Below are 23,272 nucleotides of genomic sequence, written 5' to 3' on the forward strand. Positions count from 1 at the left end.
TGAGTGTGTGCGGCTGCAGGTGGAAGCAGTGGACAGTGGCCGAGGCGAGTGTAGGGGTTGGTTTACTGGGGTGGGGGTGGGGTCAGTCAAAGGCGGGGCTGGCCAGGGTGGGGTAGGGCAGCAGCTTGTCCGGCCCCCGAGAAACCCAGCTGGAGTCTAGGGCCTCGTCCGCTTCAAAGCCGAAGTCTTCCTCGACCTTAATCTGGGGGAGATGAGAACAGGCGTGAGAAGGGCCCCGGCCTCGCTGTTCTTTCCCAGGCCATACGGTGTCCTCTGTGCACCTCACCAGAAGTCCCGGCATCCCCTGCAGTGTCACCGCCCTCCCCTGCCTTCTCTCCCTCCTCTGCCGCCGACCCTCCCCGGTTATCTTTTCTTCTCCCCAGAGCTGCCTCCACATCTTCCTTGCCTTCACGCAAGCCCCTTGCCTGGCGTCTTACAATGCTTTCTCCTTCCCCGGCCAACACCAGCCCTGTCCAAGCCTTCCAGCTCTCCCAGCCTTGCAGGGCCCGCCCCCGCCCCCCCGCAGCGCAGCAGGGAAGCCCAGGAACCCCAGTCCCGCCCTGCGGACCCCTGGACTCCAGGCTGCCCCCACCTGCACCGGGGCCAGTTCTGGAGTCAGCGCAGCTCCCACTCGGCGGCCGTCCCGGGGTGCTCGCCGCCTCTTCCGCCCGCTGGGCCCCTCACCAGGGGCCGGGCTGCCAGGTTCTGGGGGTGCAGGCGTCCTTCTAGGCGGGGACAGCCCCTCTTTCTCTGGAGGCTCGTTCTCGGCGTTGCCTGGGGTGGGGGCGTCTGTGCCCTGGCTGCCCTCGTCCTGGCAGACAGGGAGGTGGGCGCGTGAAGGCTGCGTCCTGGGCTCCTGCTTCTCCCAGCCCACCCGTGACCGCATCGCACTCACCTCCAGCACGATGGTGAACTGGCTGGCGCGGTAGTCATCACCGTAGGAGTCCAGCACTCTCATGAGGAACCTGCGGCCGGAGAGAAGCCGCCGGGGGGGCAGCTTTATCTTCTGGCGGTTGGGAAGGGGGCCCACGAAAGCCCAGCTCTGACTGAAGCCAAGGCTGTCCTGGACCCAGAAGGTCTGAGACACCCGGGTGGCAAGCACTTGAGACAGCCAGTGGGGCTCTGGGCAGGACCAGGTGACCTGCACCTCCGCTCCTGCTCTGTAATCTGGAGGTGACAACCCCATTGGGCGGCCCGCTGACCACGACACTGCAGCTTGATGACAGCTCTGCAGTACTCGGCTTGTAAACGGTCAAACGTAAGTTATTATTTTCATTACTCCCTGGGAGGCGGGCCCGGAGCACTCTCACTGGTGATGCTGCCTTCTCTTCCCCACGCCTGCTTCTAAAAGCTTTTTGGTTGGTTGTTTGTTTTAAGCTCTGAATTAGGTGGTCCCCATAAGCCAGCGCCTGGGTGGAGCGTTTCACGCGCACAGTCTCTTATTCTACAAGTAGGTATCAGGTGTCCTCTCTGTGCTATCCGCCACGGAAGCCACTGATCTGTCACCATCCGTGAGCGCCCGCCACGTGGCTACCAAGCACATGAAATGAGGCTCGTGCAACTGAGGGAGTGAATTTCCAATTTCACTTCGTCTTAATAAACTTGGCCTGTGACCACTGAGGAACTGAATTTTCAATTTCATTTGAATGAATTGACATTTATTTTAATGAATGTTAAAATTCCACTTCAATGTAAAATAAAGTCACCACCTACAGCTAGCATCCTGGACAGCACAGGTGTGGACAAGAGGAGGACCCAGGAGCTGAGCCCTGGCTACTGCAGGTTCAGGGTTTGGGGAAGTGAGAATGAACCAGCAAAGAGGCAAGAATCAATGGCCGGGAGGAGGGGAAACTGAGGCAGATGAGTGACCTGGCCAAGAAAGTGCTTCAAAGAAGAGGGTGTATCCACTGGGTCAGGTAAGTGGAGGGCTGAGGACTGACCGGGGGTCTCGGCATCATGGAGACTCTGTCATAAGGCCTGTTCTCCACGTTTCACAGAGGTGGGGACCCAGTGGAGTGGCGGGCCGGCCCCAGAGCTCACTTCCCATCCGGGTCGCGGTGATCCGAGGCGGGAGGCTCAGCTGAGCTCGTCCCCTGTGGGCTCCCATTTAACCCTCAGCAGCCTTGTGATCTCAGTGTTAACCCTTAGTTGATGGGGAACTGGGGCTCAGAGAGGGGATGTGGCTTGCCCTGAGTCACACAGCAGAACGGCGCTCGAAGCTGAGTCTGTGACCCTTAGTCTGGTCTCCTGCCTTCTGCTACGCTCCATACAAAGGGAGCACACCTCTCCCCCAAGGCCCAGGGCTCAGCTTTCTTCCAAGGCCCGAGGTGGTGGTGACAGGGGTTGGGGAGCAGAGGCAAGCGATGCAGGCCCAGAGCAGGTGTGCAAGGGGTTACCTCCGCTCCTGCTGGAGTCTCCGAGTTATCCTCTGTACCTGATGGAGCCTGTTCAGGACCCGCTCGTTCACCTGCGGGGAGGTGGGAGAAAACACAGGTCAGCCGGACTCCGCATGCCCAACACGTGGTGAATGGGGCCCCGCTGGAGGGCGACTGGCCCAGGGCCATCCCGGGGCCCCCAGGGCCCGCTGTGTCTGCTCCTTCCCCCTCCTCATTGCCTCTCTTGCTTCTCTCCCTCATCCACGCTGCTCACGCTGGCCTCCAAGCTCACGCTTGAGTCCCCTGACACCGTCCTGTCCTGGGGGCTTTCCACGTGCTCTTCCCCAGGTGCCTGCCTAGCTCTCTCAAAGGCTGCACTCAAAGGCTACCTGCTCAGACCTCTCGTGAATTGCAGCAGCCCCTCCCCCACTTCCCACGCCAGAGCATCCCCCCCCGGCCTCTCGGCTCCACTTTTCCATCGCCTATAGCCTCTCTCTATGCAGTGTTCTCGCTCTCCGTCTCCCCCAACAGAACAGAAGCCCCAAAGGCCCAGGATTTGTGCCTCTGTCCCCGGTGCCTTGAGCAGACCCTGGCAGAGGGGGTGCTCCCTAAATACTGTTAAACAGATGACTTCACCTAGTGATAAAGTGCTTGAAGGACACCAAACTGGTAGATATGCTGGAGATAAGGGCAGGAGGTGGCCGCTTTAGTCAAGGTCATCAGAGGAGATGTGTGCCCAAGCGTGAAGGAGTATGTTCTGCTCCTGCGTCAGAAAGACCTGGGTTTGAATCCCAGCCTGCCACTTCTCAGCTCCGTGACCTTGGGCAAGTTACTTAACTTCTCTGAGCCTCAGGTTTCTGCACTGGTAAAAGGAGAATAATAACAACGTATTCCTGACGGGGGAGCTAAGAGCAGAGGCTCAAATGCAACTCCATTTGAGCAAATGGTTGAGTCTCTTTGGACCCCAGCATCCATCTGTTAAAAAGGGCTCAGGATACCTGCTGCTTGGGGGGCACTGAAAGAGTTCCCAGATGTCCCTGCGTAAAGCCCCCAGAGCAGGCCTGGCACGCAGTGGGTGCTCACAGGTGAGAGTGCTCGCTCTGACAGCACCACCCTTGCTGTCAGACCCTGTGAACACACAGTGACGTGAGGAGTTGTGAAATCACGGGGTGGTGGGGGGAGAAGAGAGAGGAGTGGTCATGGAGAGAAGAGAGGTTGGGGTGAGCTGAAGGATGAAGCGGAGGCAAAAGCTACCTGGTAAAAGATACATAGTATCTGGTTTATGTATATTATGTAAGTTTATATTAACACGTACATAAAACCATATTACAGAGTGCTGCAGGGACTTCCCTGGTGGTCCAGCGGTTAAGACTCCACGCTCCCACTGCAGGGGACGCAAGTTTGATCCCTGGTTGGGGAACTCAGATCCCACAGGCCACACAAACAAACCAAAACAAAAAACACCAAACAGTACTGCTAGGGACGTCATCAGGTTAACTCATCGGGTGTGTGTTTGTATGTCTGTCTGCTGGGTCCGTAGGGAGGACTGGGACAGCTGGCCACAGGGTATGCACAGGTTCAGCCTCTGTGCAGCTTCAGGGGAATATACTTTAATGCCTGGAGCTGACCCTGCTCCAAGCCCACTGCCCTCAGCCTGGCATTCAAGTCCCCTCCCCAGCGTCCCCATCAGACCAGACACCTCTCCAATCCTGAGTAAGCCCTACGCCACACAGAGTCCTAAATGTACCTTTCCCTCCAGCTTGACGTGTTCCTACTTAATCTAAGACTTGATTCAAACCTCACCTCCTTATTAGTTCTCTAAGTCGTCTCTCTCTCTCCCTCTCCTTGACTTCTACCCTAGCTCAAGCCTTCTCCTCTCCTGCCTGGGCCACTACACCAGCCTCCTTCCAGAACTCCCCCAACACTGTTGTTACAGGTTGAATGGTGTCCCCCCCAAAAAGGTGTGTTGGAGTCCTAACTCCCAGTGCCTCAAAATGTGACCGTATTTGGACACAGGGTCCAAATTATAAAGGTAATCCAGTTAAATGAGGTGATTGGCCTTAACCCAATATGACTGGTGGCATCCTTATTAAAAGAAGTTGGGACACACACACACACAAGCACGGGAAGATGAAAGCAGAGATCTACAAGCAAGGAACACAAAAGATCTCCAGCAAACCACCAGAAGCTAGGGAGGATGCCTAGAACAGATAACAGATTCTCCCTCACAGCCCTCAGGATGAACCAACCCCGCTGACACCTTGATCCCAGACTTCTAGTCTCCAGAACCGTGAGGCAGTACATTTCTATTACTTAGCCATCCGTTTGTGGTTCTTGATACAGCGGCCCTAGCAAAAGAGTCCAACCAAATTCAGAGAGTCTTTCAAGCACTGACCCTGTCCCTCCCCTGTTTGAAACCTTTTGATAGCTCCCCATCACTCTCAAAAAAAAAAAAAAAAAAAGAATCCAAACCTCTTGCTCTGGTGTTTGTGGCCTTTCAAGATCTGGGCCCTGCTTACTGCTCCATCCTCATTCTCACCAAGGAGGCTAATGCAGTGATTCAGCAGAAAGAACCTGAGGCTGGGCAGAGGCGTGGGGATGGAGGGGAGGAGAAGGACCCCAGAGAGACCTGAGAGGCAGGACACACAGGACAGGAGCGAATGATGTCAAGGGTATGGGAGATTTGAAAAGTTTGATCGGTGGGCAGCAAGAAAGGCACCTGTGAAACATCAGTGAGCTGATCTGGGTTGTCAGATGATGCTCCTAGAGGAGACATCTCTCCAAGGTGCCTTGCACAGTGCCTGACATATAATAGGTGCTAAATAAATTAATAATGAATGAATAAGTGAATGGAAAATTCATTCAGCCGGGCAAGGAAGGCTGGGCATCTAGACAGGCAGAGACTGGGAAGGATTGGTAATAGAGGCCAGGGGACCCCAAAACAGGGGAATCCACACTCACCTACCTGCTCGATCTCCCGGCAGCGTCGACCTAGCGCCTGGTACTTCCTGCGGTTTAGTTCCCGCTGGCGCCGCCGCCGGCCCCGGGCTGCCTCTTCCTCTTCATCTCGCTCCCGGAGCCCGGAGCCACCCAGACCCCCAGACACAAATTCCACTTCTGTCTCAAGCTCGCTCTCCAGGATGTGACCACCGAACAAAGGAGGCAGCGCCAACTCTGAGCCTGGCGGCGCTGAGAACTCTTCAAAGCCCACAGCTGCCATGGTCCTGTAGAGTCAGTGGGTTCAGGGACCCTGAATACCTAGCCCTTAGTCCCTCCTCCCACAGACCAGAAGCCCAACTCCCAGACCCCTCCTCTCTCTGATGCAGGAGTCCGAGGCCCCCAGCCCACCATTCCCAGGATCCAGAAGAGTTCGAGCCCCGAACCCTTCCTCCCAGGATCCAGGAGTCCAGGGCCCCAGCACCCGCTTCCCAGTATCAAGGAGGCCAGACTTCCAGACCCTTCGTCCCCGAGTTCCACGGGGAGTTCAAGCCCCCCAAGCCCTCACTCAGACCCAGGAGTCCTGACCTCCAACCGCCTCGCCTGTCAGATCCAGGAGTCTAGACCCGTAGCCTTTTCCCCAAGGATGCTCGAGTACGGACCCCAGTCCCTACAAGAGTTATGAGCCAAAGGAGTTGCAGGAACTGCAATCCCCGTCAGTCCTCAGCGCAGAAGACCGCGCTTATGCAGCCGCAATGTCTTTTGGGATTCGTAGTTTTCCCCAAATCCACTCACCCTTCTCTCTGCTCCAGTTCCATCTCTCTCCGACTCCGGGCGCCCCGGGCCTCAGAACTTCCAACCTCGCTAACCTCTAGGTTAAGTCGCTCGCAAAACTACCTTTCCCATCAGGCTTCACGACCCCAGCATCCGGGACCTTTGCCGCTACGCCTTCTGGGAGCTATAGTTTCCTATTTCCGGCTCCGCTCCCCAACCCCTCCACCTCCACCTCGACTCCTGGCTGAAAGCCTTGCTTTCTCGTCGAACTCCTCCACCAGTGGTCTGAGTTGCCCTCGACTTTATTCTTGTCCTGACACCCTGTCGTCAGACTATGGCGATTCTCCGCTTATCAGGCTCAGTCCACAGCGGGCGTGAGCCGGATAAAGCCCCTCTTCTCTCCGGATCATTCCTTCTCCGCCCAGCGGCAGGTGCTAATAAAGTTGTTGTTCCAAACGCAGCCAGGAAAGACGCGGTGCAGGGGCCAATCAGAGCGCAGCTTTGCTTCGACGACGGCGCATGGTTGAAACGTCATCAGTGAGCGTCGACCGCTGCTGGGAAGTTAATTTCTTAGAAACCGTCGTGCGAGAAGAGAAGAGGTGAGTGTGATGGAGACGAGGGAAGGGCGGGAGGTTGGCTTCCTGGGTCTGGAGGAGGAAGTGTGTAAGGAGAAAGGCGGGCCTTCGTAGACCGACTACCCAAAGGTCTCAAATGCTCCTACACTGTTAAGGCTCTGGGGATATAGCGGCAGCAAAAAATCGTTCCCGGCCCTATTAGCGCTTTGCATGGTGCCTGGGGAGACAGGCTTAATCAAGTAATTACTTAAATAACCACAAATGTGTGAAGTGCTTTAGGGTACACACAGGGCGTGCGGGGTGTATATCACCAAGCAACTTATCTACTCTAGAGTGGGGTGCGTGGGTCAGGGAGCTGGAATATGAGAACTGAAGGATGAAGAGGTGTTGAGTTGGTAAAAAGGGAGGAAATGAAGACCTAAAGTGAGGGGAAGAAGTTGGTAAGCGAAAAAAGTGTGAGAAGGATTCAGGGGCATGGGGAATAGTGGCGGGGGCTGAGGCTGGAGAGGTTGGCTGGCATCAAGCGAAGTCGTGGTACCTAATCCGTGCCACGTGCTGCGCTGGGCGATGGAAATAGTGTGCAATGAACAAAATGGACACGGTCCCTCTTTCCTTACAAATTTAAGCTTAATGGGGAAGATGGACATTAAACAAAATGTTAGAAATTTAGAGAATCTCAAGTGTTGAAGTGAACTGAAGGGTTCATAGGATGTATAACAGCAAGATAGCATCTAGTCTCAGGGTCAGAGATAACCCACGCTGCAAGAAATAATGTTTGTGCCCTTACCTTTGGGATGAAAAAATAATATATCCAGACAGCCGGAGAAAGGAAACCATAATGTGGTTGGTATAAGGATTAAATAAAGTTCATTCATTCATTTGCCCAATATTTCTTGTATACCTACAACGTGCTAGAGATTCTGCTAGATGGTGGAGATATAACGGTGAACAGACAGATAACCACCCCTGGTTTTGCTTACAGTTTAGTGGGGAAACGGAGAAGAGAGGATAAGAAGAGATACTTGAGTCTAATGTATGGAGAGCAGATCATGTCCAATAAAGGACGAGTTCCTCTTATTCAGAGAAAGCAAGAGTAACGAGAGTTTTAGAGAAAGGTGTGTGTGAGATAACATGGGTGCGTTTACAAGGAAAAGCTGTGTCTTATAAAGAGAAGTGAGTATAAAGGGGACATTGCATCTTAGGGAGAAAGGAGGGTATGAGGGGAGACTGAGCTCAGAGACAACCGAACATCCAGGGGTCCTAAACCGGCAGCTCAAGGGCCAAATCTTTCCTGTAGTCGTTTAGTTTGGCGTTTGCCATGGTGGTCTGTTTAAATTAGCCACTTAAAAAGAAACTTTTCAAACTGGGAGGTTACACATAAAAATTCTGACTCTCTCACCTTTCTTGAAAAAAATTAGAAAACCTGGCAACATGGAGCCCGTGTTCCCACTGGCAGGGCGTGTCTGAAGCGTCGCGTCAGCTGAGCTCTCACATCAGGCATGATTCCCTAGCTCTCCAGGCTCCACTTCCCCAGTTGCCCAACCCCCAGCCTGCTTCTCACTTATGTCACCCACTTAGTCTCTGGGGACATGGAGGTTTGCAGCCTCCGTTTGTCTTTCTGTAAATTTTATTTTATTTCTTTATTCTTTTGGCTGCACCACGCAGCTTGCAGGATCTTAATTCCCCAACCAGGGATTGAACCCAGGGCCACAGTAGCGAAAGCACCAAGTCCTAACCACTGGACTGTCAGGGAATTCCCCTGTTTTTTAAGTTCTTTTTTAATTTCATTTTTTTATTGAAGTCTAGTTGGTTTACAATGTTGTGTTAGTTTCAGGTGCACAGCAAAGTGATTCAGTTATACATATACATATATCTATCTGTTCTTTTTCAGACTCTTTTCCCTTATAGGTTATTACAAAACACTGAGTATAGTTTCCTGTGCTGTACAGTAGGTACTTATTGGTTATCTGTTTTTTATATAGTAATGTGTACATGTTGCATTTGTCTTTTTTTAAAAAAAATTTTTATTGGAGTATAGCTGGTCTTCAATGCTGTGTTACTTTCTGCTGTATGGCAAAGTGAATCAGTTATACATATACATATATTCGCTCTTTTTTAGATTGTTTTTCCATATAGGTCCTTACAGAGTATTGGGTAGAGGTCCCTGTGCTCTACAGCAGGTTCTCATTAGTTCTCTATTTTATACATATTAGTGTGTATATGTCCGTCCCAGTCTCACATTTATTTCTTCCCCCCTTCCCCTACATTTGTCTTATTGAAAGAGGAGAACAGGAAGAGGGAGCGTTTCTTATTTTAATAATAAAAAAAAAGCACTGGGGAGGACAGAGCGGTGGGGATTGCACCTTGTAGAGTAGTGTTTCACAGCCTTTGCAGCCTTTTCCACTGTGTGGGATTCACCGAAAATACTAATATTTGTACAGCACCTGGGGGGGGTAGGAGCTGCTCATAGCCCGAGGTGATTGGCCTGGAGGCTCTAGACATTTTAGGCCCTGCCTGGTTGTCCTGATGGCTGAGGAGATCAGGATGTCTGTCACCCATTTGGGGCCCAACAGTTGGTGGGGAGGGGCCTCTGCTGGTGCGGGGGAAGGAAAGGATGTGAGGAGAGGTCTTATCAAGGGAGGGGATGTATCTTTTAAGTCTTAGTGAAGTGGTGGTGTGAGGGGCGTGCAGTGTCCTGTCCAGTGAAGTGAGGGTGAGAAGGGTGGGTAGTGTGGGTTATGACTGGAGACCATCTGGTTCTGGGAAGTGGGTTCATGGATTCATTCAGCAGGCGTTTCCTGAGCATCTGTTATGTGTCAGGCACAGTTAGGAGCTAGAGAAAAAAGCAGAAGAGTGTACCTGTCCTTGTGGAGCCTGCATGCTGGTGAGGTTGATCAAGAAGGACCAGGGCCACCTGGCAGGGGAGGCCTGTCCCAGGAATGAGTGGGAATCCCGCTCGCCCTGCCCGCAGGCCTCGGGATGTCTTTGGCCGACGAGCTGCTAGCTGACCTCGAGGAGGCGGCAGAAGAGGAGGAAGGAGGAAGCTATGGGGAGGAAGAGGAGGAGCCGGCGATCGAGGATGTGCAGGAGGAGACCCAGCTGGATCTTTCCGGAGATTCGGTCAAGAGCATCGCCAAACTGTGGGACAGCAAGATGGTGAGAGGAGCTCCTGGGGGGTGACACGGGCAGCAGCTCCTTTGCCTGGAGAGTCCCGGCTTCTGACTCTCTGCTCCTCCCCGGACAGTTCGCTGAGATCATGCTGAAGATTGAGGAGTATATCAGCAAGCAGGCCAAAGCTTCAGAAGGTACTTCTCCCTCCCCGTGGCCCTCGCCCTCGCCCGCCCCGGCTCTGCTCCAGCCAGGCCCCTTGGCTCCTTTGCTGCTGGTGACTTTGGAAGTTGGCCCTTCCCGTCAACCTTTGCCAGAGCCCTCTTCTTCTCTTCCATCCCAGCCCAGTCCCCTTCTCTCCCAAGAGTGTACTGCATTCCAAAGCTGACAACTTCTTTCTAAGTTTTCTTTTTTCTTTTTTGCCCGTGCTGCACAGCATACGGGATCTTAATTCCCTGGCCAGGCATCAGACCCAGGCCCCCTGCAGTGGGAGCGCAGAGTCCTAACCACTGGACCACCAGGGAAGTCCCTAAAGATGACACTTCTTAAGTCCTTGCTCTGTGCTGAGCGCTGGCTAATTGTGATAGGATTTATCTCAAGGCTTCCCAAACTTTATTGATAACCTGATCAGTTATAGAGTTTTGCCACACCTGTAAAACACTTATTATTTCACTTTTTTTTTTTTTTTGTGGTACGCGGGCCTCTCACTGCTGTGGCCTCTTCCGCTGCGGAGCACAGACTCCGGACGCACAGGCTCAGTGGCCATGGCTCACGGGCCCAGCCGCTCCGCGGCATGTGGGATCTTCCCGGACCGGGGCACGAACCCGTGTCCCCTGCATCGGCAGGCGGACTCTCAACCACTGCGCCACCAGGGAAGCCCTATTTCACATTTTTAAATCCACATACTTTTTCCTTCAGTTTACCCAAGAAGGAAAGATATTGCTACTGTGGATGGAAAACGGCTATCATTTGTTAAATAGAAAGTAACCATGAAAATATAAAACAGTATCCATAAAAGTTATTAAAATCTCTCCTCACTTCTAACCCTGGGCAAAGCTGGGTTGTCTCTTGAGTGTTCAGACCAGCTCTAAGAGGACAGTGCTGTCATCACCGCTGTTTTTCTTGGAAAGCTGTGGCTCTTGATTTGAATTCCTAGGCAGCGGGAAGCCAAGGGAAGCTTTTTGGCACAGGAATGGTATAGTCAGAGCAGAGTTTCAGGGAGACTCACTTGTTCCATCGTTTCTTTTTTAAAAAAATTAATTAATTAACTTGTCGGCTGCATTGGGGCTTTGTTGCTGCGCGCAGGCTTTCTCTCTAGTTGCGGTGCGCGGGCTTCTCATTGCGGTGGCTTCTCTTGTTGTGGAGCACAGGCTCTAGGCGCACGGGCTTCAGTAGTTGTGGCTTCCGGGCTCAGTAGCTGTAGCTCGCGGGCTCTAGAGCGCAGACTCAGTAGTTGTGGCGCACGGGCTTTGTTGCTCCACGGCGTGAGGGATCTTCCTGGACCAGGGCTGGAACCCGTGTCCCCTGCATTGGCAGGTGGATTCTTAACCACTGCACCACCAGGGTTAAACTTTAAACCTTTAAAACTTTCTTTAAAGTTTTCGTGAGGCGCCCTGCGGGCCAGGCCTGTGTGGGCCTCTGCTCTCAGAACGCTCAGGGGCTGGCGGAGCAGTTACTGGTGGGCGGTGCCTGCTGGGATGGAGGGAGCCCAGGACACTCGGGAGCCACAGGAGGAGCTGGCTGACCCTGCCACGGTCAGGGAAGAACTGATGTCTCAGCTGGACTTTGAAGCATGAATACACATGACAGGCCAAGAATGGGGTGGCGGGGGGGTGCGCCCAGGGAAAGAGAGCTGCACCTGCAAAACCTTGGACATCCATAGTGGTGGGGAGGCTGGCAGGGCACCAGACCCTGCAGGGTTTCAAATGCCAGGCCAGGGAGTCACGGGGAATCATAAAAGTGACATTTCCTGGTGTGGGCCAGGCTCGGGGATTTTAAGTCAGACCCAGTCACACCCCATGTCTGGTGGGGAAGGTGGACATGAAACACCTCAAACTGGGTGGTGATGGTGTCTAATGGATGTGGCGGGAGTGTGTCAGGAGCACAGAGAGACAGCTGACCCCTCCTGAAAGGTGCGGGAGGGATTCTTAGGCGCCTGTGAGCCTTAAGGACGCGGAGGCATTTGAGCATCAGGATTCGGAGCGCAGACTCGGGAGTCAGATCTCAGCTCTGCCATCTGCTGGCTCTGTGCCATCAGGCCGTGTCCCTCCGTTTCTTTCTCTGAAACGTTGGCCTGATTTAACACCAACCTCCCTGGCTGGTTGTGGATAAAATAAGTTAATGCCCGTAAGGCACTTATAACAGTGTCGTATGCCCAGTAAGTCCTGTGTGTGTCAGTTGCTCGTGATAATACTGTCATCATTGTCATTATCGTTGTTATTATTAGCGCTTGAAGGGTTTTCCAGAAACAGACACGAGGAAGGGATGTACCAGGGAGAGGGAACAGCGTATTCAAAGGCCAAGAGAAGAGTGAAGCAGGCCAAGTGTTCAGGGCACTGTGATCAGTCCTTTAATGGCTGGAATGACGTAAAGCGGGGGTGTGATGAGAGGATGCGGCCAGGAAGGTGCAGAGGCCAGGCTGCAGTCACTGAGCCAGCAAGTGTCCACGGAGCGACTGCAACAGGAGCTGCGCAGCTACAGGAAACAGACCTAGTACTTGTCCTCGCAGAGCTTCCAGCCTTTTGGGAGGCCTCAAACATCACTCTGGGTAGCTGGGCTGTTAGTCTAAGGGTGTGGTGAGCCCCAGGAGGCTTTAGGTCCAGGGCGAGATGGGGTCAAGTCTAGAATGGCCTGGAGGGAGAGATGGGAGGTTTGCAGATATGCAAACCTGCCCCCCAGTTTCCTCTTCAGCCCCTCCCTGCTCCCCTCCAGCTGCATCCCCAGTCTCCCTGAGCTGTGGGATCTGGAACGGGGTGGGTGCATAGACACACACCCACACCAGGCTCTTTCTCATCCTCACAGTGATGGGACCGGTGGAGGCGGCCCCCGAGTACCGGGTCATCGTGGACGCCAACAACCTGACGGTGGAGATCGAGAACGAGCTGAGTGAGTGCTGGGAAGGGCAAGCAGAGACAGCCCTGCCCGGTGTCCCCCACAGCCTCCTCCCATCCCCAAGGGAGGGGCAGGCAGGATCACAGGCCGTCTTCCCTGCTGGCCTTTCCCGGGGTCCTGCCCCCAAGCCCCTGTATCAGCTGGAATCCAGGTTCAGCTGCTGTAACAAGTGGTTACGTGAGAAGGAAGCATATTTTCCTCTCATATGAAAGTCTGGATGAGGAGTCCAGGCTCTTTCTGTCTCATTGATCTGCTATCTGTTTCATGGTACAAGGTGACTGCCCACCTCCAGCCATCACCTCCACGTCCTCATCAGCAAAAAGCTGGGAGAGAAGAGGGAGTGGCCTGGAAGTTGCACATGTGACTTCAGCTCACATCTTGTAGATCAGAACTAACTCCCATGGCTGCCTCCAGCCATAAGGGCAGCCGGGAAATGTAGCTTTGTGCTGCGTGTCCGTGAGCCCAGCTATAATTAGGGGTTTTGCTACTGAAGGAAGAAGGGGAAATGGGTACTGGGAGAGCCAGCAGAGTCTGCCTGCCCCTCATTGGGCTCCTCTCCGCCCTGTCGCCCTTAGACATCATCCATAAGTTCATCCGGGATAAGTACTCGAAGCGATTCCCCGAACTGGAGTCTCTGGTCCCCAATGCACTTGATTACATCCGCACCGTCAAGGTAAATGGGAAGAAGTGGGCTCCCCGACTGCCACTAATGTGAAGGGGCGGCGGGGCCCTGCTCTCGGACGCCCCAGGTTTAAGGGGAAGGTTCCCCTTGCTCAGCCTTTGGCTGGAGACGGGATGAGACTCGGGGAAGCAGTCCTAAGTGCCAAGACCCCGAGATGGCAACAGGCCCTGGAGCATTCAGGGAACGAGAAGAGGCGAGGAGGCGAGTTGCAGAGGCTCTGGGTCTTAAGGGAAAGTGAAGGCGGGCTCACCAGTGCGCAGGGCCCCCCATGAGTCCAGGGGCGGATGGGGGCGGTGGCAGGGGATGCCCACCCAGGGAAGTGATGCGGTCAGACCCGCACTCTGAGTGGCCATGGGCTGCAGGCCTGTGGCGGCAGCGGGTCTTCCCTGGGTGGCCCGTCTGCTCAGCTCTGCTTCCGGGTCAGCCCGCACGGGGCAGACGGTGCGGATCCTTTGAGCAGCGGAGTTGCCAGGAGTGGGGGCAGGCAGGGGAGTGCCCTGGGTACAGATCGGGTGGGTGCAGGAGCACGAGAGGTTCTAGAGCTTCCTGAGTCCCAGGCCCCCGTCCTGCCCTCTCGCCCCCCAGGAGCTGGGCAACAGCCTGGACAAGTGCAAGAACAACGAGAACCTGCAGCAGATCCTGACCAACGCCACCATCATGGTCGTCAGCGTCACTGCCTCCACCACCCAGGGGTGCGCACGGGCCCCGCTGGCGCACGGCGGTCTGGGCCAGCGGCATGGCTGTCAGTCTCAGGGGGATAGGGCACTTCAGCTCGCAAGCCAGGCACCGTGCTGGGCTCGAGGCTCCCCGGGCATGAGAAGCCAGCCTCGCCCAGGGTTTCGAGGGTGAGGCAAGGGGCAGGCCCGTAATTAGAAGTGTCCGTCTCTGGCGTGTCATCCCCTTGCTAGGGTGAATGCCGGCTCTCCACCTGCCCCTCTGGCGTCCGTGCTGCGCCTAGGAGAAGGGGACATCCGTCACCGCAGAGCAGAGCTCTGGAATGGTTGATCGCAGCGGTGACCGTGCTCCGAGGGAAGCGGCAGGGTGGTGGGCCGGGGTGGCCAGCAGGGCTGAGGCCTGCAGGGTGTGGGGGGCCTCGGCGGGAGAGCGTTTCAGGAAGAGGGAGCGCCTGCAGAGGCCCGGCTCTGGCATGGCCTGGGCAGGGGCGCCTCCCCCAGACGGAGACAGGACTGGGCAGTGCGGTGCCACCGAGGACTGGTTCCCAGCAGCCCTGGCTTCCAGGCCTCAGGGCCGGCAGGGGCGGTACCTGTGGTGAAGCCGCACACACATGTGTGCACACACACGCAGCTGGGAGGACGCGGGCTCCCGGGCCACTCAGACGGGACACGCTGAAGCTCGAAGGTCGGGTCCGTCCCAGCCTCACCCCCACCCCGCCCCCACCCTGCAGGCAGCAGCTATCGGAGGAGGAGCTGGAACGGCTGGAGGAGGCCTGTGACATGGCACTGGAACTCAACGCCTCCAAGCACCGAATCTACGAGTACGTGGAGTCGCGCATGTCCTTCATCGCGCCCAACCTCTCCATCATCATCGGGGCGTCCACCGCCGCCAAGATCATGGGTGAGGCCCGTCCCCACGCAGTGACGGCCCCGCGGGCCATGTGACCTTGGGCAAGTCTGTTCCTCTTCTGTAAAATGGGGATTTGGCCCTGGGGCCCCAGGACTGTGTCCTCTCGCCCCCACCCTCTCATCTCTCCTGGAGACCACAGAGGTCGGCCAGCTTGCTCTTCACACAGACATGGAGAAAGGATGGGGGCCCTGAGCCTGGTCAGCGCCCACATCCCCAGCAGAGCTGGGGCCAGACAAGCCGCAAAGGGGAGAGGCGGCGTGGCTGGTGGAAGTGCTGGGCATCCCGGCAGCTCCCAGCACTGCCATGGGCCCACGGGGCCGCCTGGTAGTAGTAAAGTCAGCTCTCTGAGCCTCAGTATCTCCACAAGACGGGGGCACTGGTCCTGGCAGTGGGTGCCTTCCTCCTCGGGGGCTCTCTGTGGCCTCAGAGTGCCCCTTCAGGCTCCTGGCCCCTTCAACCGAGAAACACTTCCCCGGGGAGCTTGATAAAGCAGCCGTATTAGTCAGTTCAGGCTGCTGTAACAAAGTACCATAGACTGGGGGGGCTTCAACAACTGAGGTTTATCCTCTCACAGTCTGGAGGCTGGGAGACTGAGATCAGGTGTCAGCAGGGCTGGTTCCTTCTGAGAGCCTGTCTCCTTGGTGTGTAGACGGCCACCTTTTCACTACGTCCTCATGTGGTCTTCTCTCCATGTGGGACTGTGTCCTAGTCTCCTCTCGTAAGGGCACCAATCCTATTGGATTAGGGCCCATCCTGTGACCTCATTTCACCTTGATCACCTGTTTTGTTTTGTTTTTTTAATTTGGTTGCACTGGGTCTTAGTTGTGGCAGGCGGGCTCCTTAGTTGCGGCTCGCCAGCTCCTTAGTTGCAGCTTGCATGTGGGATCTAGTTCCCTGATCAGGGATCGAACCTGGGCCCCCTGCATTGGGAGTGCAGAGTCTTAACCACTGCGCCACCAGGGAAGTCCCTGATCACCTCTTTAAAGACCCTGTCTCCAAATACAGTCACATTCTGAGGTGTGGGGAGGGGAGGGCTAGGACTTCAATGTGTGAATTCGGGGGGGGGACACAGTTCAGCGCATAACACAGTCTTGGGGGCAGGTGTGTGCAGAGTTGCAGGTAAAAGCAGTGGTGTCGGGGAAGGACAAGCTCGGGTGTGGATCCAGCTTCCCCCCTCGCTGGCCTCACGTCTTTGGGCAAACGGTGTCACGTGCCTCAGTTTCCCTAGTGGCGATTGGGGGTTGTGCTAGTTTCCTGTGACTGCTGCAACAAATGACCACGAACCAAGAGGCTTGAACGACGCAGTTTATCATCTGACAGCTGTGGAGGTCAGAAGTCCACCGTGGGCCTCACGGGGCTAGAATGAAAGTGTCGGCAGGGCTGTGGTCCTCTATGGTGGGTCAGGGGAGGAAGCCGTTCCCTGCCTTTTCCAGCTTCCAGGGGCACCTGCATCCCTTGGCTTGTGGCCCCTTCCTCTGTCTTGAAAGTCTCCTCTCGTGCCACTCTGACTTTGCTTTTCTCTCCCACTTTTAAGGACCCTCGTGATTACATTGAGCCCACCAGGATCCTCCAGGATAATCTCCCCTTCTCGGGGTCCTTAACTTGCCCGTATCTGCAGAGTCCCTTTGGCTGCATGTGGCACTGTAGTCGCAGGTTCCGGGGATGGTGATGTCAGTGACCATGGGGGCTGTTCTGCTCCCGCACGGGTGTTGGAGGCTTGTTTCAAGGACTCGTGTGTGTGATGAGACCATTTACCTAATCCTTGAAAGCGCCCAGCACAGGGCCCTGCACACAGCAATCCCACCTCAGAGGTAGAACTACTTACAGTATTTACCTGCAGCTCCTCTTCCCCTCCCCCATGCCCGCAGACACGCTCAAGGGAACCCAGAGGTGATTCACACCCAGGCCCTGTTGTTGCGAGCCCACAGCGCGGTGAAAACCACTCTGAGGCCAGAGCAGGGCCTGTGTGGCTTCGCAGACTTGGGTCAGGTTCCTGTTGGGCCAGTCTGCTCACTGTGCACCTCTAGCAAGTTGCTTCACCTCTCTGAGCCTCCTCCAAACCCCTCTCGGAGGTGGGACACGTCGGCCCTCCTTGGCGGGGCCGCCTCGGGGCTCCAACCAGAAACTCCTGTGAAGGTGCAGCGCACGGCGAGCCCCCAGACAAATCCCCCTGGTCCTTCTGAGCCCCTCCCTCCCTCTGTCCCGCTGCAGGGGTGGCCGGCGGCCTGACCAACCTCTCCAAGATGCCCGCCTGCAACATCATGCTGCTCGGGGCCCAGCGCAAGACGCTGTCCGGCTTCTCATCCACCTCAGTGCTGCCCCACACCGGCTACATCTACCACAGTGACATCGTGCAGTCCCTGCCCCCGGTGAGTCCCACCCCCCTTGGAACCTTATGCTGTGCCCCAAAGGGCACCCCCTCCCCCTGCTGCTCCTCGGGTCCCAGGGGTCTCTGCTGACGCCAGGAGTCAGGACCTTGGAGGACGGGCCGCACAGGGTGTACGAACAAGGACGCTGGAGCTGACAGGCCAGGCTGGAGTTCTGATCCCCCTCAGGCTCCCCGTGTGTAAGTGGGGTGAACTGAACCTGCTTCATGGGGTGGAGACGAGGACTCACTTGTACGAAACGCCTTGACATCAGGCCTCGCACGTACAAAGCAACGGAAGCGTTAAGCTTGTGAGTTCGGGGTTCCCAAGACCACGGTCAGGTTCAATGGCCACTAGAAGGACTCGGAGAGCTCACCTTGAGCCGATCCACCCAGGGCTACGGTTTATCACAGTGAGCGCACCCAGAGTAACGCTGGCCGAGGGGAGGCACAAGGGCAGGGTCCTCGGGGCTCAGTCTCTGCCGAGGCTCGGGGGCACAGACATGGCTGGGGCCCCGTGACTCAGAGACCCCACCCTAAGTCACAGCGCTGTTCCCTGGCTTACCCAGGCCCCTGCCAGCACAGATCACCACCCAGGAGCCAGGGCCAAGGCCAGACTTCTTAGGACAGGGTTAAATTCCCCTCTACGCCTAGCTGCTGCTGGCTTACTATGTTATTATTATTACTGTTATTCTTCTCTTTATTATTATTGCTACCATTACCATTACTACTGGTCACCAAGACTTGGGGCTGTGGGTGTTACAGGTACCATCGTGGTGTTTCTCAGAACCCGGCCCCTACCTTTTGTGGCACATGACACCATTTTTGGTGATACACAGATGGATGTTTTAAATTTTAATGTAGGTATTTTCTCCGTATTTGATAATCTTCCACCTGTAGTAATGCAATTCAGCCTTCTGTGCAAAAACGGGGAAGTAGGTTATCATTCTCACCGACGATGATTTGTTACTGTAACACATTATTACAGTAGGGCGATAGCGGTAAAGGTGAAATGCTGACAGGCAGAAATGGAGACGGGGGCTAGAGTTGTGGAAACGCTGCCATCTGATTGCATCCTCACACTGACTCTGCCTTCCTGTCCATGACTCCAGGATCTCCGGCGGAAGGCGGCCCGGCTGGTGGCTGCCAAGTGCACGCTGGCAGCCCGAGTGGACAGTTTCCATGAGAGCACGGAGGGGAAGGTGAGGGGCGGGCGGCGTCTGTCCGGGTGGTATGTGGTCTGTCTCAGGGAGAGCTGTCAATAGAGGACCCAGCACAGCGAGCACTGTCCTAACAGGGCAGAGGCGGGGGTGTTGGTCGTGGCCCCTACCGAGGTCAGCGTCCCCTCCCCCTTCTGTATGAGTTTCCCGTTGCTGCTGCTGTGACAGATTAACCACAAGTTTAGTGGCCTAAAGCAACACAGGGTTACTGTCTTCGAGTTCGGTAGGTCAGAAGACCACGGCGGGTTCCCTGGCCTGAAATCAAGGGGTTGGCAGGGTTCATTCCTTCCGGAGGCTCAAGGGGAGGATGGCTCCACTGCCTCTTGCAGCTTCCACAGGCTGCCCGCGTCCCTTGGCTTGTGGCCCCTTCCTCCATCTTCAAAGCCAGCGTAGCATCTTCCCAGCTCTCTCTGACTCTGCTTCTGTCTCCACATCTCCTTTGACTCTTTAAGGACCCAGTGATTACACTGGGTCCACACTGATCATCTAAGGCACCCTCTCCCCGTTTCCAGATCCTTAACCCAGTCACATCTGCAAAGTCCCTTTTGTCAGGTAAAGTGACACATTCGCAGGGACCAGAGAGTTGGTTGTGGACACCTTTGGGGGAGGGGGAGGTATTTATTTGCCTACTACACCAGGATCTGTCCCCTCTACCAGAACTGTCATTGTTCACGTAATTATTCCATCAACCTGTGTGCCTTGGCGGACTTGTTCTGGGAGAGTAGATGTTTTCTGTCTTGTGCATTATTGTTTTCCAAGCACCCACCCTGGCACCGTGGGTTCAGGGGTTCAGTCTCTCTCTGACCACTGGCTTGGATGCTGGGGGTACAGCAGTGAACCACACAGACAAAAGCCCTGCCTCCGTGCCATCTCCATTTTGGCTGGGGGCAGGCCGAGAAGACACAAGCGGTAGGTCTGCGGTGTGTCCAGTGGTGCTGAGTAAAGCCTGGGAAGACAGATGTGGGGCATTGGGGGTGGCGAGGGAGGTGAGACTGATTAACCTGGAACTCAGGGAGGGCTTCTCCAAGGAGGTGAGGGTTTAACATAGACCTGAGTGCAGTTAGCATGCGAGTCCCGTGGATGCTGGGGGGGAAGGGTGTCTCAAGCAGAGGGAACAGTCGGTGCACAGGCCCTGAGGCTGGAGCACAGCGAGCTCCAGGGAGAGGAGGCTGGCGGGATGGGGGCAGATCACGTGCAGCCTCTCGCACCCTGGGGAGAGCTTGGCCTCAGTGGGGGTGCTGAAAGGGGGCCGATTTGAGGTCCTTCCTTAAGGAAGAGTCTGGCGGGACTCTCGGGGTATGGCTGACTCCAGGGTATCGCCACTTACTGACCTGAGGAGAGCTGGGGCAGAGGCGGGAGCGGGCGCGGGAGCTCTGTCTGCTCCATTGCCTGTGGGGCGCAGTGTTGAGAGGAGAGGACTGAGCCTGCGATACAGTGTGGGAGCATCGCGTGGTAGGTGCGACTTAAACCCGCAGAGCCCAGAGGGTCAAGGTCCTCCAGGGCCGCGTGGGAACGAGGGGGACGGGCGGACAGGCCAGGCCCGAGGGAGCAGCTGCAGGACCCCCACCCCGTCCTCCCCAGGTGGGCTACGAGCTGAAGGATGAGATCGAGCGCAAGTTCGACAAGTGGCAGGAGCCGCCGCCCGTGAAGCAGGTGAAACCGCTGCCTGCACCCCTCGACGGGCAGCGTAAGAAGAGAGGCGGCCGCAGGTGGCGCCCGGGGACCAGTCGGGCCGGGACGGAATGGGAAGGGAAGAGGCTTGCACCCTCCCAGCTGACCCCCTGCCCTGTCCCCAGGTACCGCAAGATGAAGGAGCGGCTGGGGCTGACTGAGATCCGGAAGCAGGCCAACCGCATGAGCTTCGGGGAGGTCAGACCCCACCCTGCTCTGCCCCCGCCCCCTGCTGCATTCCTTCCTCTCCACCTGTGGCCATGCCCCCCACCCCCAGATCTGGGACAACACCTTAGGCTCCTCCCTGGTCTCCCCCACCCCGGCCTCCAGTCTCTCCCCGCCCCATCCACCCGGCACCAGCTCCCCTCGCCCCGAGGCTTCCCATCCACCCAGGCACCGGAGGCTGTTCAGGATCAGACCCCTGCGGGCCTCCCAGTCTCATGTCCCCCGCCCCCCGCCGCACATGCCCTTCCCCAGGCTCCACCCCTGCCAGGCTCTTGTTACCCGAGCATCACCCTACTGATCCTGCAAGAACTAGCTCAGATGCCCTTTCATCAGTGAAACCCATTTCAGTTCTTACACCACACACATGCACACGCACACGCACGGCCCCTCTCAGCTGTGAGCTCAGGGAGCAGTAACGGGACCTGACTTCCTTGCTGGGGCCCCAGCAAGGCTCACTGCACTCGGGGCCCAGTAGGCGCCTGAATAGGGCCGGCCGATGGGGTGGGTGCCTGGGCTTCTAGCTGACTGAGGAGGCAGCTGGCACCCAACGCCTTCCCCTCCCACCAGATCGAGGAGGACGCCTACCAGGAGGACCTGGGCTTCAGCCTGGGCCACCTGGGCAAGTCGGGCAGCGGGCGGGTGCGGCAGACACAGGTGAACGAGGCCACCAAAGCCAGGATCTCCAAGACGCTGCAGGTACAGCCGCGGGCTGGGGCGGGGGCTGAGGGTGAGGGGCTGCGGGCTTGGGCGCTGGGCCCCAGCCACAGTCTGCACCTCCCCGGCCCTCCCCACAGCGGACCCTGCAGAAGCAGAGCGTGGTGTACGGTGGCAAGTCCACCATCCGCGACCGCTCCTCGGGGACTGCTTCCAGCGTGGCCTTCACCCCGCTCCAGGTACCGGCCCCCCTGGGGTCAGGAGGCCCAGGGACAACCCCTTCCCCTCCTGGGCTTCAGCTGCCTCGCCTGCGGAATGAGCACGCGACAGGGCCCCTCTTGGGGCTGCCATGGGGGGAGTGGGCACCGATGAAGCCCTTGAAGGGCGTATCTGGGTTCCCTGCACTCGGTGAAGTTACCAGGGACCAGTTGGTCTCTATGACCTCGAGCAGGCTCAGTCCCTCCCTGAGGCTCTGGGTCCCCACCTTCCAAGAGCCGGGTGGCTGGGGCCACCTCAGGGCCCCGCACAGGAAAGGTCCTAGGTACGTGGGCTGGGCAGTCGGGACCCCAGCCAACCACCGGAGCACAGGATGGAGCCAGGGCAGGTCACTCACCTGTCGGGTCCGTGCCTCGGTTTATTCACCCACCAAATAGCGCTGGTGTGGCCCTTGGGATCTGAGGAGTACCAGCTCATTCCCTCCATCAGCAGGTGTCTGCTGAGTGCCTGCTAAATTCCGAGCGCTGTTGCATGTGCCGGGACAAAGCCACAAAACAGAGACAGGAAGTTTTGCCCTCCCAGAGCTTAGGGGGTGGCAGGGGGACAGATAACTAAGATACATAGTGTATTGGAAGGTGGAAAGTGCTGGAGACTGAAAGGACTAAGGGAGATGGGGAGCCTCCAGGGGAGGCCTCAGCGAGAAGATGAGAGTCACCGTGTGTAAAACATTCACAACGATGCCTGCCACGCGTCGGGTCCCCAGAGCTGGTCGTTAAATCCTTGGTGGGGCTGGTGCAATTTGTGCTGGGACTGCAGGCAAGCCACTTACTTCTGGCACTCAGTTTCCTTATTCAGGAACCAAATAGGATCAGCTGTTCTCCAACGGTGGTGTTTTTAAAGTCTCCTGGGGAACCTGCTAAAAATTCAGATGCCCAGATCCTCCTCTCTTCCCCCACCCCCCGGCCCACAGAGTCAGAATCTCCCAAGGTGGGGGAGATTTGGGGGCTGGCAAACTGTCCACATGTTTGCCCAGAGCCCAAGGACCACTGGGAAGGGCCTGTGGGCCCCTGACATTCCATGATTCCTTCACTGGGAGCTGGGGGAGCTGGGTGGGGGGCATTGTTAGGGCCCAGGCCCGTCTCCCCACCCCATCCCATCTCCCTCACCTGCCCAGGGCCTGGAGATTGTGAACCCACAAGCAGCGGAGAAGAAGGTAGCTGAGGCCAACCAGAAGTATTTCTCCAGCATGGCCGAGTTCCTCAAGGTCAAGGGTGAGAAGAGCGGCATCATGTCCACCTGAGGGGCGGTGCCCTGGGCCTTCTCCCGCTGAAGGGACACAGAGGCCCCACCTCTCTGAAGGGATCAGGGTCAGGATGGGGCTGGGAGGTTCCGGCAAGGAGAGCCGCCCCGTGCCGGCAGGTGCTGGGACTGTCCGGCGAGGCACGGGAGAAGGCCCGGCCCCGGAGCACAGAGATCACCGCCCCACTCACACACACAGCCAGCCTTCATCACGCGTCTTTTTTATTTTAACCGAGAAAGGAAATACCTTTGGAATAAGTGCAATTAAAAGCACGTTATCAGGATCTGTCCTTGGCGAGTGATCGTTTGTCGAACACACGGGCGATTTGAGGAGCTACGGGGTTTGGGGGGACAGAGCTTGGGCTCCCTGGAATCTGGATCCAACCCCGGGCCTGTCACTTCCTCATCGTGCAGTCCCGGGAAGAGAAGAGCCCTCTCCATCTCCAGGCCCCTTAGAGAACCCCGGTCACTCTGAC

At 56.6% G+C, this 23,272-nt stretch overlaps 3 protein-coding genes across 4 annotated transcripts in view; 1 reads left to right on the forward strand and 2 right to left on the reverse strand.

Moving 5' to 3' along the window:
* The window catches only part of LOC114908066 (NACHT, LRR and PYD domains-containing protein 7-like), a 582,624-nt gene that overhangs the window by 227,984 nt on the left and 331,368 nt on the right, over nucleotides 1-23,272 (reverse strand).
* TFPT (TCF3 fusion partner) lies at nucleotides 39-6,385 on the reverse strand. Of its 2 annotated transcripts, none has more exons than XM_029245208.1 (6): nucleotides 6,108-6,385; nucleotides 5,341-5,599; nucleotides 2,397-2,467; nucleotides 896-965; nucleotides 593-811; nucleotides 39-202 (listed from the first exon to the last, which is right to left on the reverse strand). In XM_029245208.1, exons 1-6 carry the CDS (start codon nucleotides 6,128-6,130, stop codon nucleotides 83-85), a joined length of 762 nt encoding a protein of 253 aa, XP_029101041.1. In that variant the 5' UTR covers nucleotides 6,131-6,385; the 3' UTR covers nucleotides 39-82. The 2 variants fall into 2 exon arrangements, with proteins under 2 accessions (XP_029101041.1, XP_029101049.1); XM_029245216.1 differs by lacking the exon at nucleotides 6,108-6,385 and adding an exon at nucleotides 5,901-6,017.
* On the forward strand, nucleotides 6,150-23,080 carry PRPF31 (pre-mRNA processing factor 31). The gene is made up of 14 exons (XM_029244776.1): nucleotides 6,150-6,685; nucleotides 9,633-9,817; nucleotides 9,906-9,966; nucleotides 12,791-12,874; nucleotides 13,456-13,553; nucleotides 14,148-14,254; nucleotides 14,968-15,137; nucleotides 17,358-17,515; nucleotides 18,624-18,713; nucleotides 20,313-20,440; nucleotides 20,528-20,600; nucleotides 21,195-21,323; nucleotides 21,422-21,520; nucleotides 22,672-23,080. The coding sequence occupies exons 2-14, from the start codon at nucleotides 9,641-9,643 to the stop codon at nucleotides 22,795-22,797; spliced, it is 1,500 nt and encodes a 499-aa protein (XP_029100609.1). The 5' UTR covers nucleotides 6,150-6,685; nucleotides 9,633-9,640; the 3' UTR covers nucleotides 22,798-23,080.

The sequence above is a fragment of the Monodon monoceros genome, unplaced genomic scaffold (genome assembly GCF_005190385.1).
Source record: "Monodon monoceros isolate NGI ecotype Baffin Bay Population unplaced genomic scaffold, NGI_Narwhal_1 Super_Scaffold_10, whole genome shotgun sequence".
Classification (NCBI taxonomy): Eukaryota; Metazoa; Chordata; class Mammalia; order Artiodactyla; family Monodontidae; genus Monodon; species Monodon monoceros.

What these genes read in the sequence shown, in the direction of transcription:
- TFPT (XM_029245208.1), bottom strand. Translation starts at nt 6,130, where the DNA reads ATGGAACTGGAGCAGAGAGAAGG. An exon ending in GAACTGGAGCAGAGAGAAGG is followed by an intron (nt 5,600 to 6,107) that starts GTGAGTGGATTT and finishes CTGACTCTACAG; the next exon opens with GACCATGGCAGCTGTGGGCT. An exon ending in AGTTCACCATCGTGCTGGAG is followed by an intron (nt 812 to 895) that starts GTGAGTGCGATG and finishes CCTGTCTGCCAG; the next exon opens with GACGAGGGCAGCCAGGGCAC.
- PRPF31 (XM_029244776.1), top strand. Translation starts at nt 9,641, where the DNA reads ATGTCTTTGGCCGACGAGCTGCTAGCTGACCTCGAGGAGGCGGCAGAA. An exon ending in ATGAGAGCACGGAGGGGAAG is followed by an intron (nt 18,714 to 20,312) that starts GTGAGGGGCGGG and finishes CGTCCTCCCCAG; the next exon opens with GTGGGCTACGAGCTGAAGGA. An exon ending in GGATCTCCAAGACGCTGCAG is followed by an intron (nt 21,324 to 21,421) that starts GTACAGCCGCGG and finishes CCCTCCCCACAG; the next exon opens with CGGACCCTGCAGAAGCAGAG.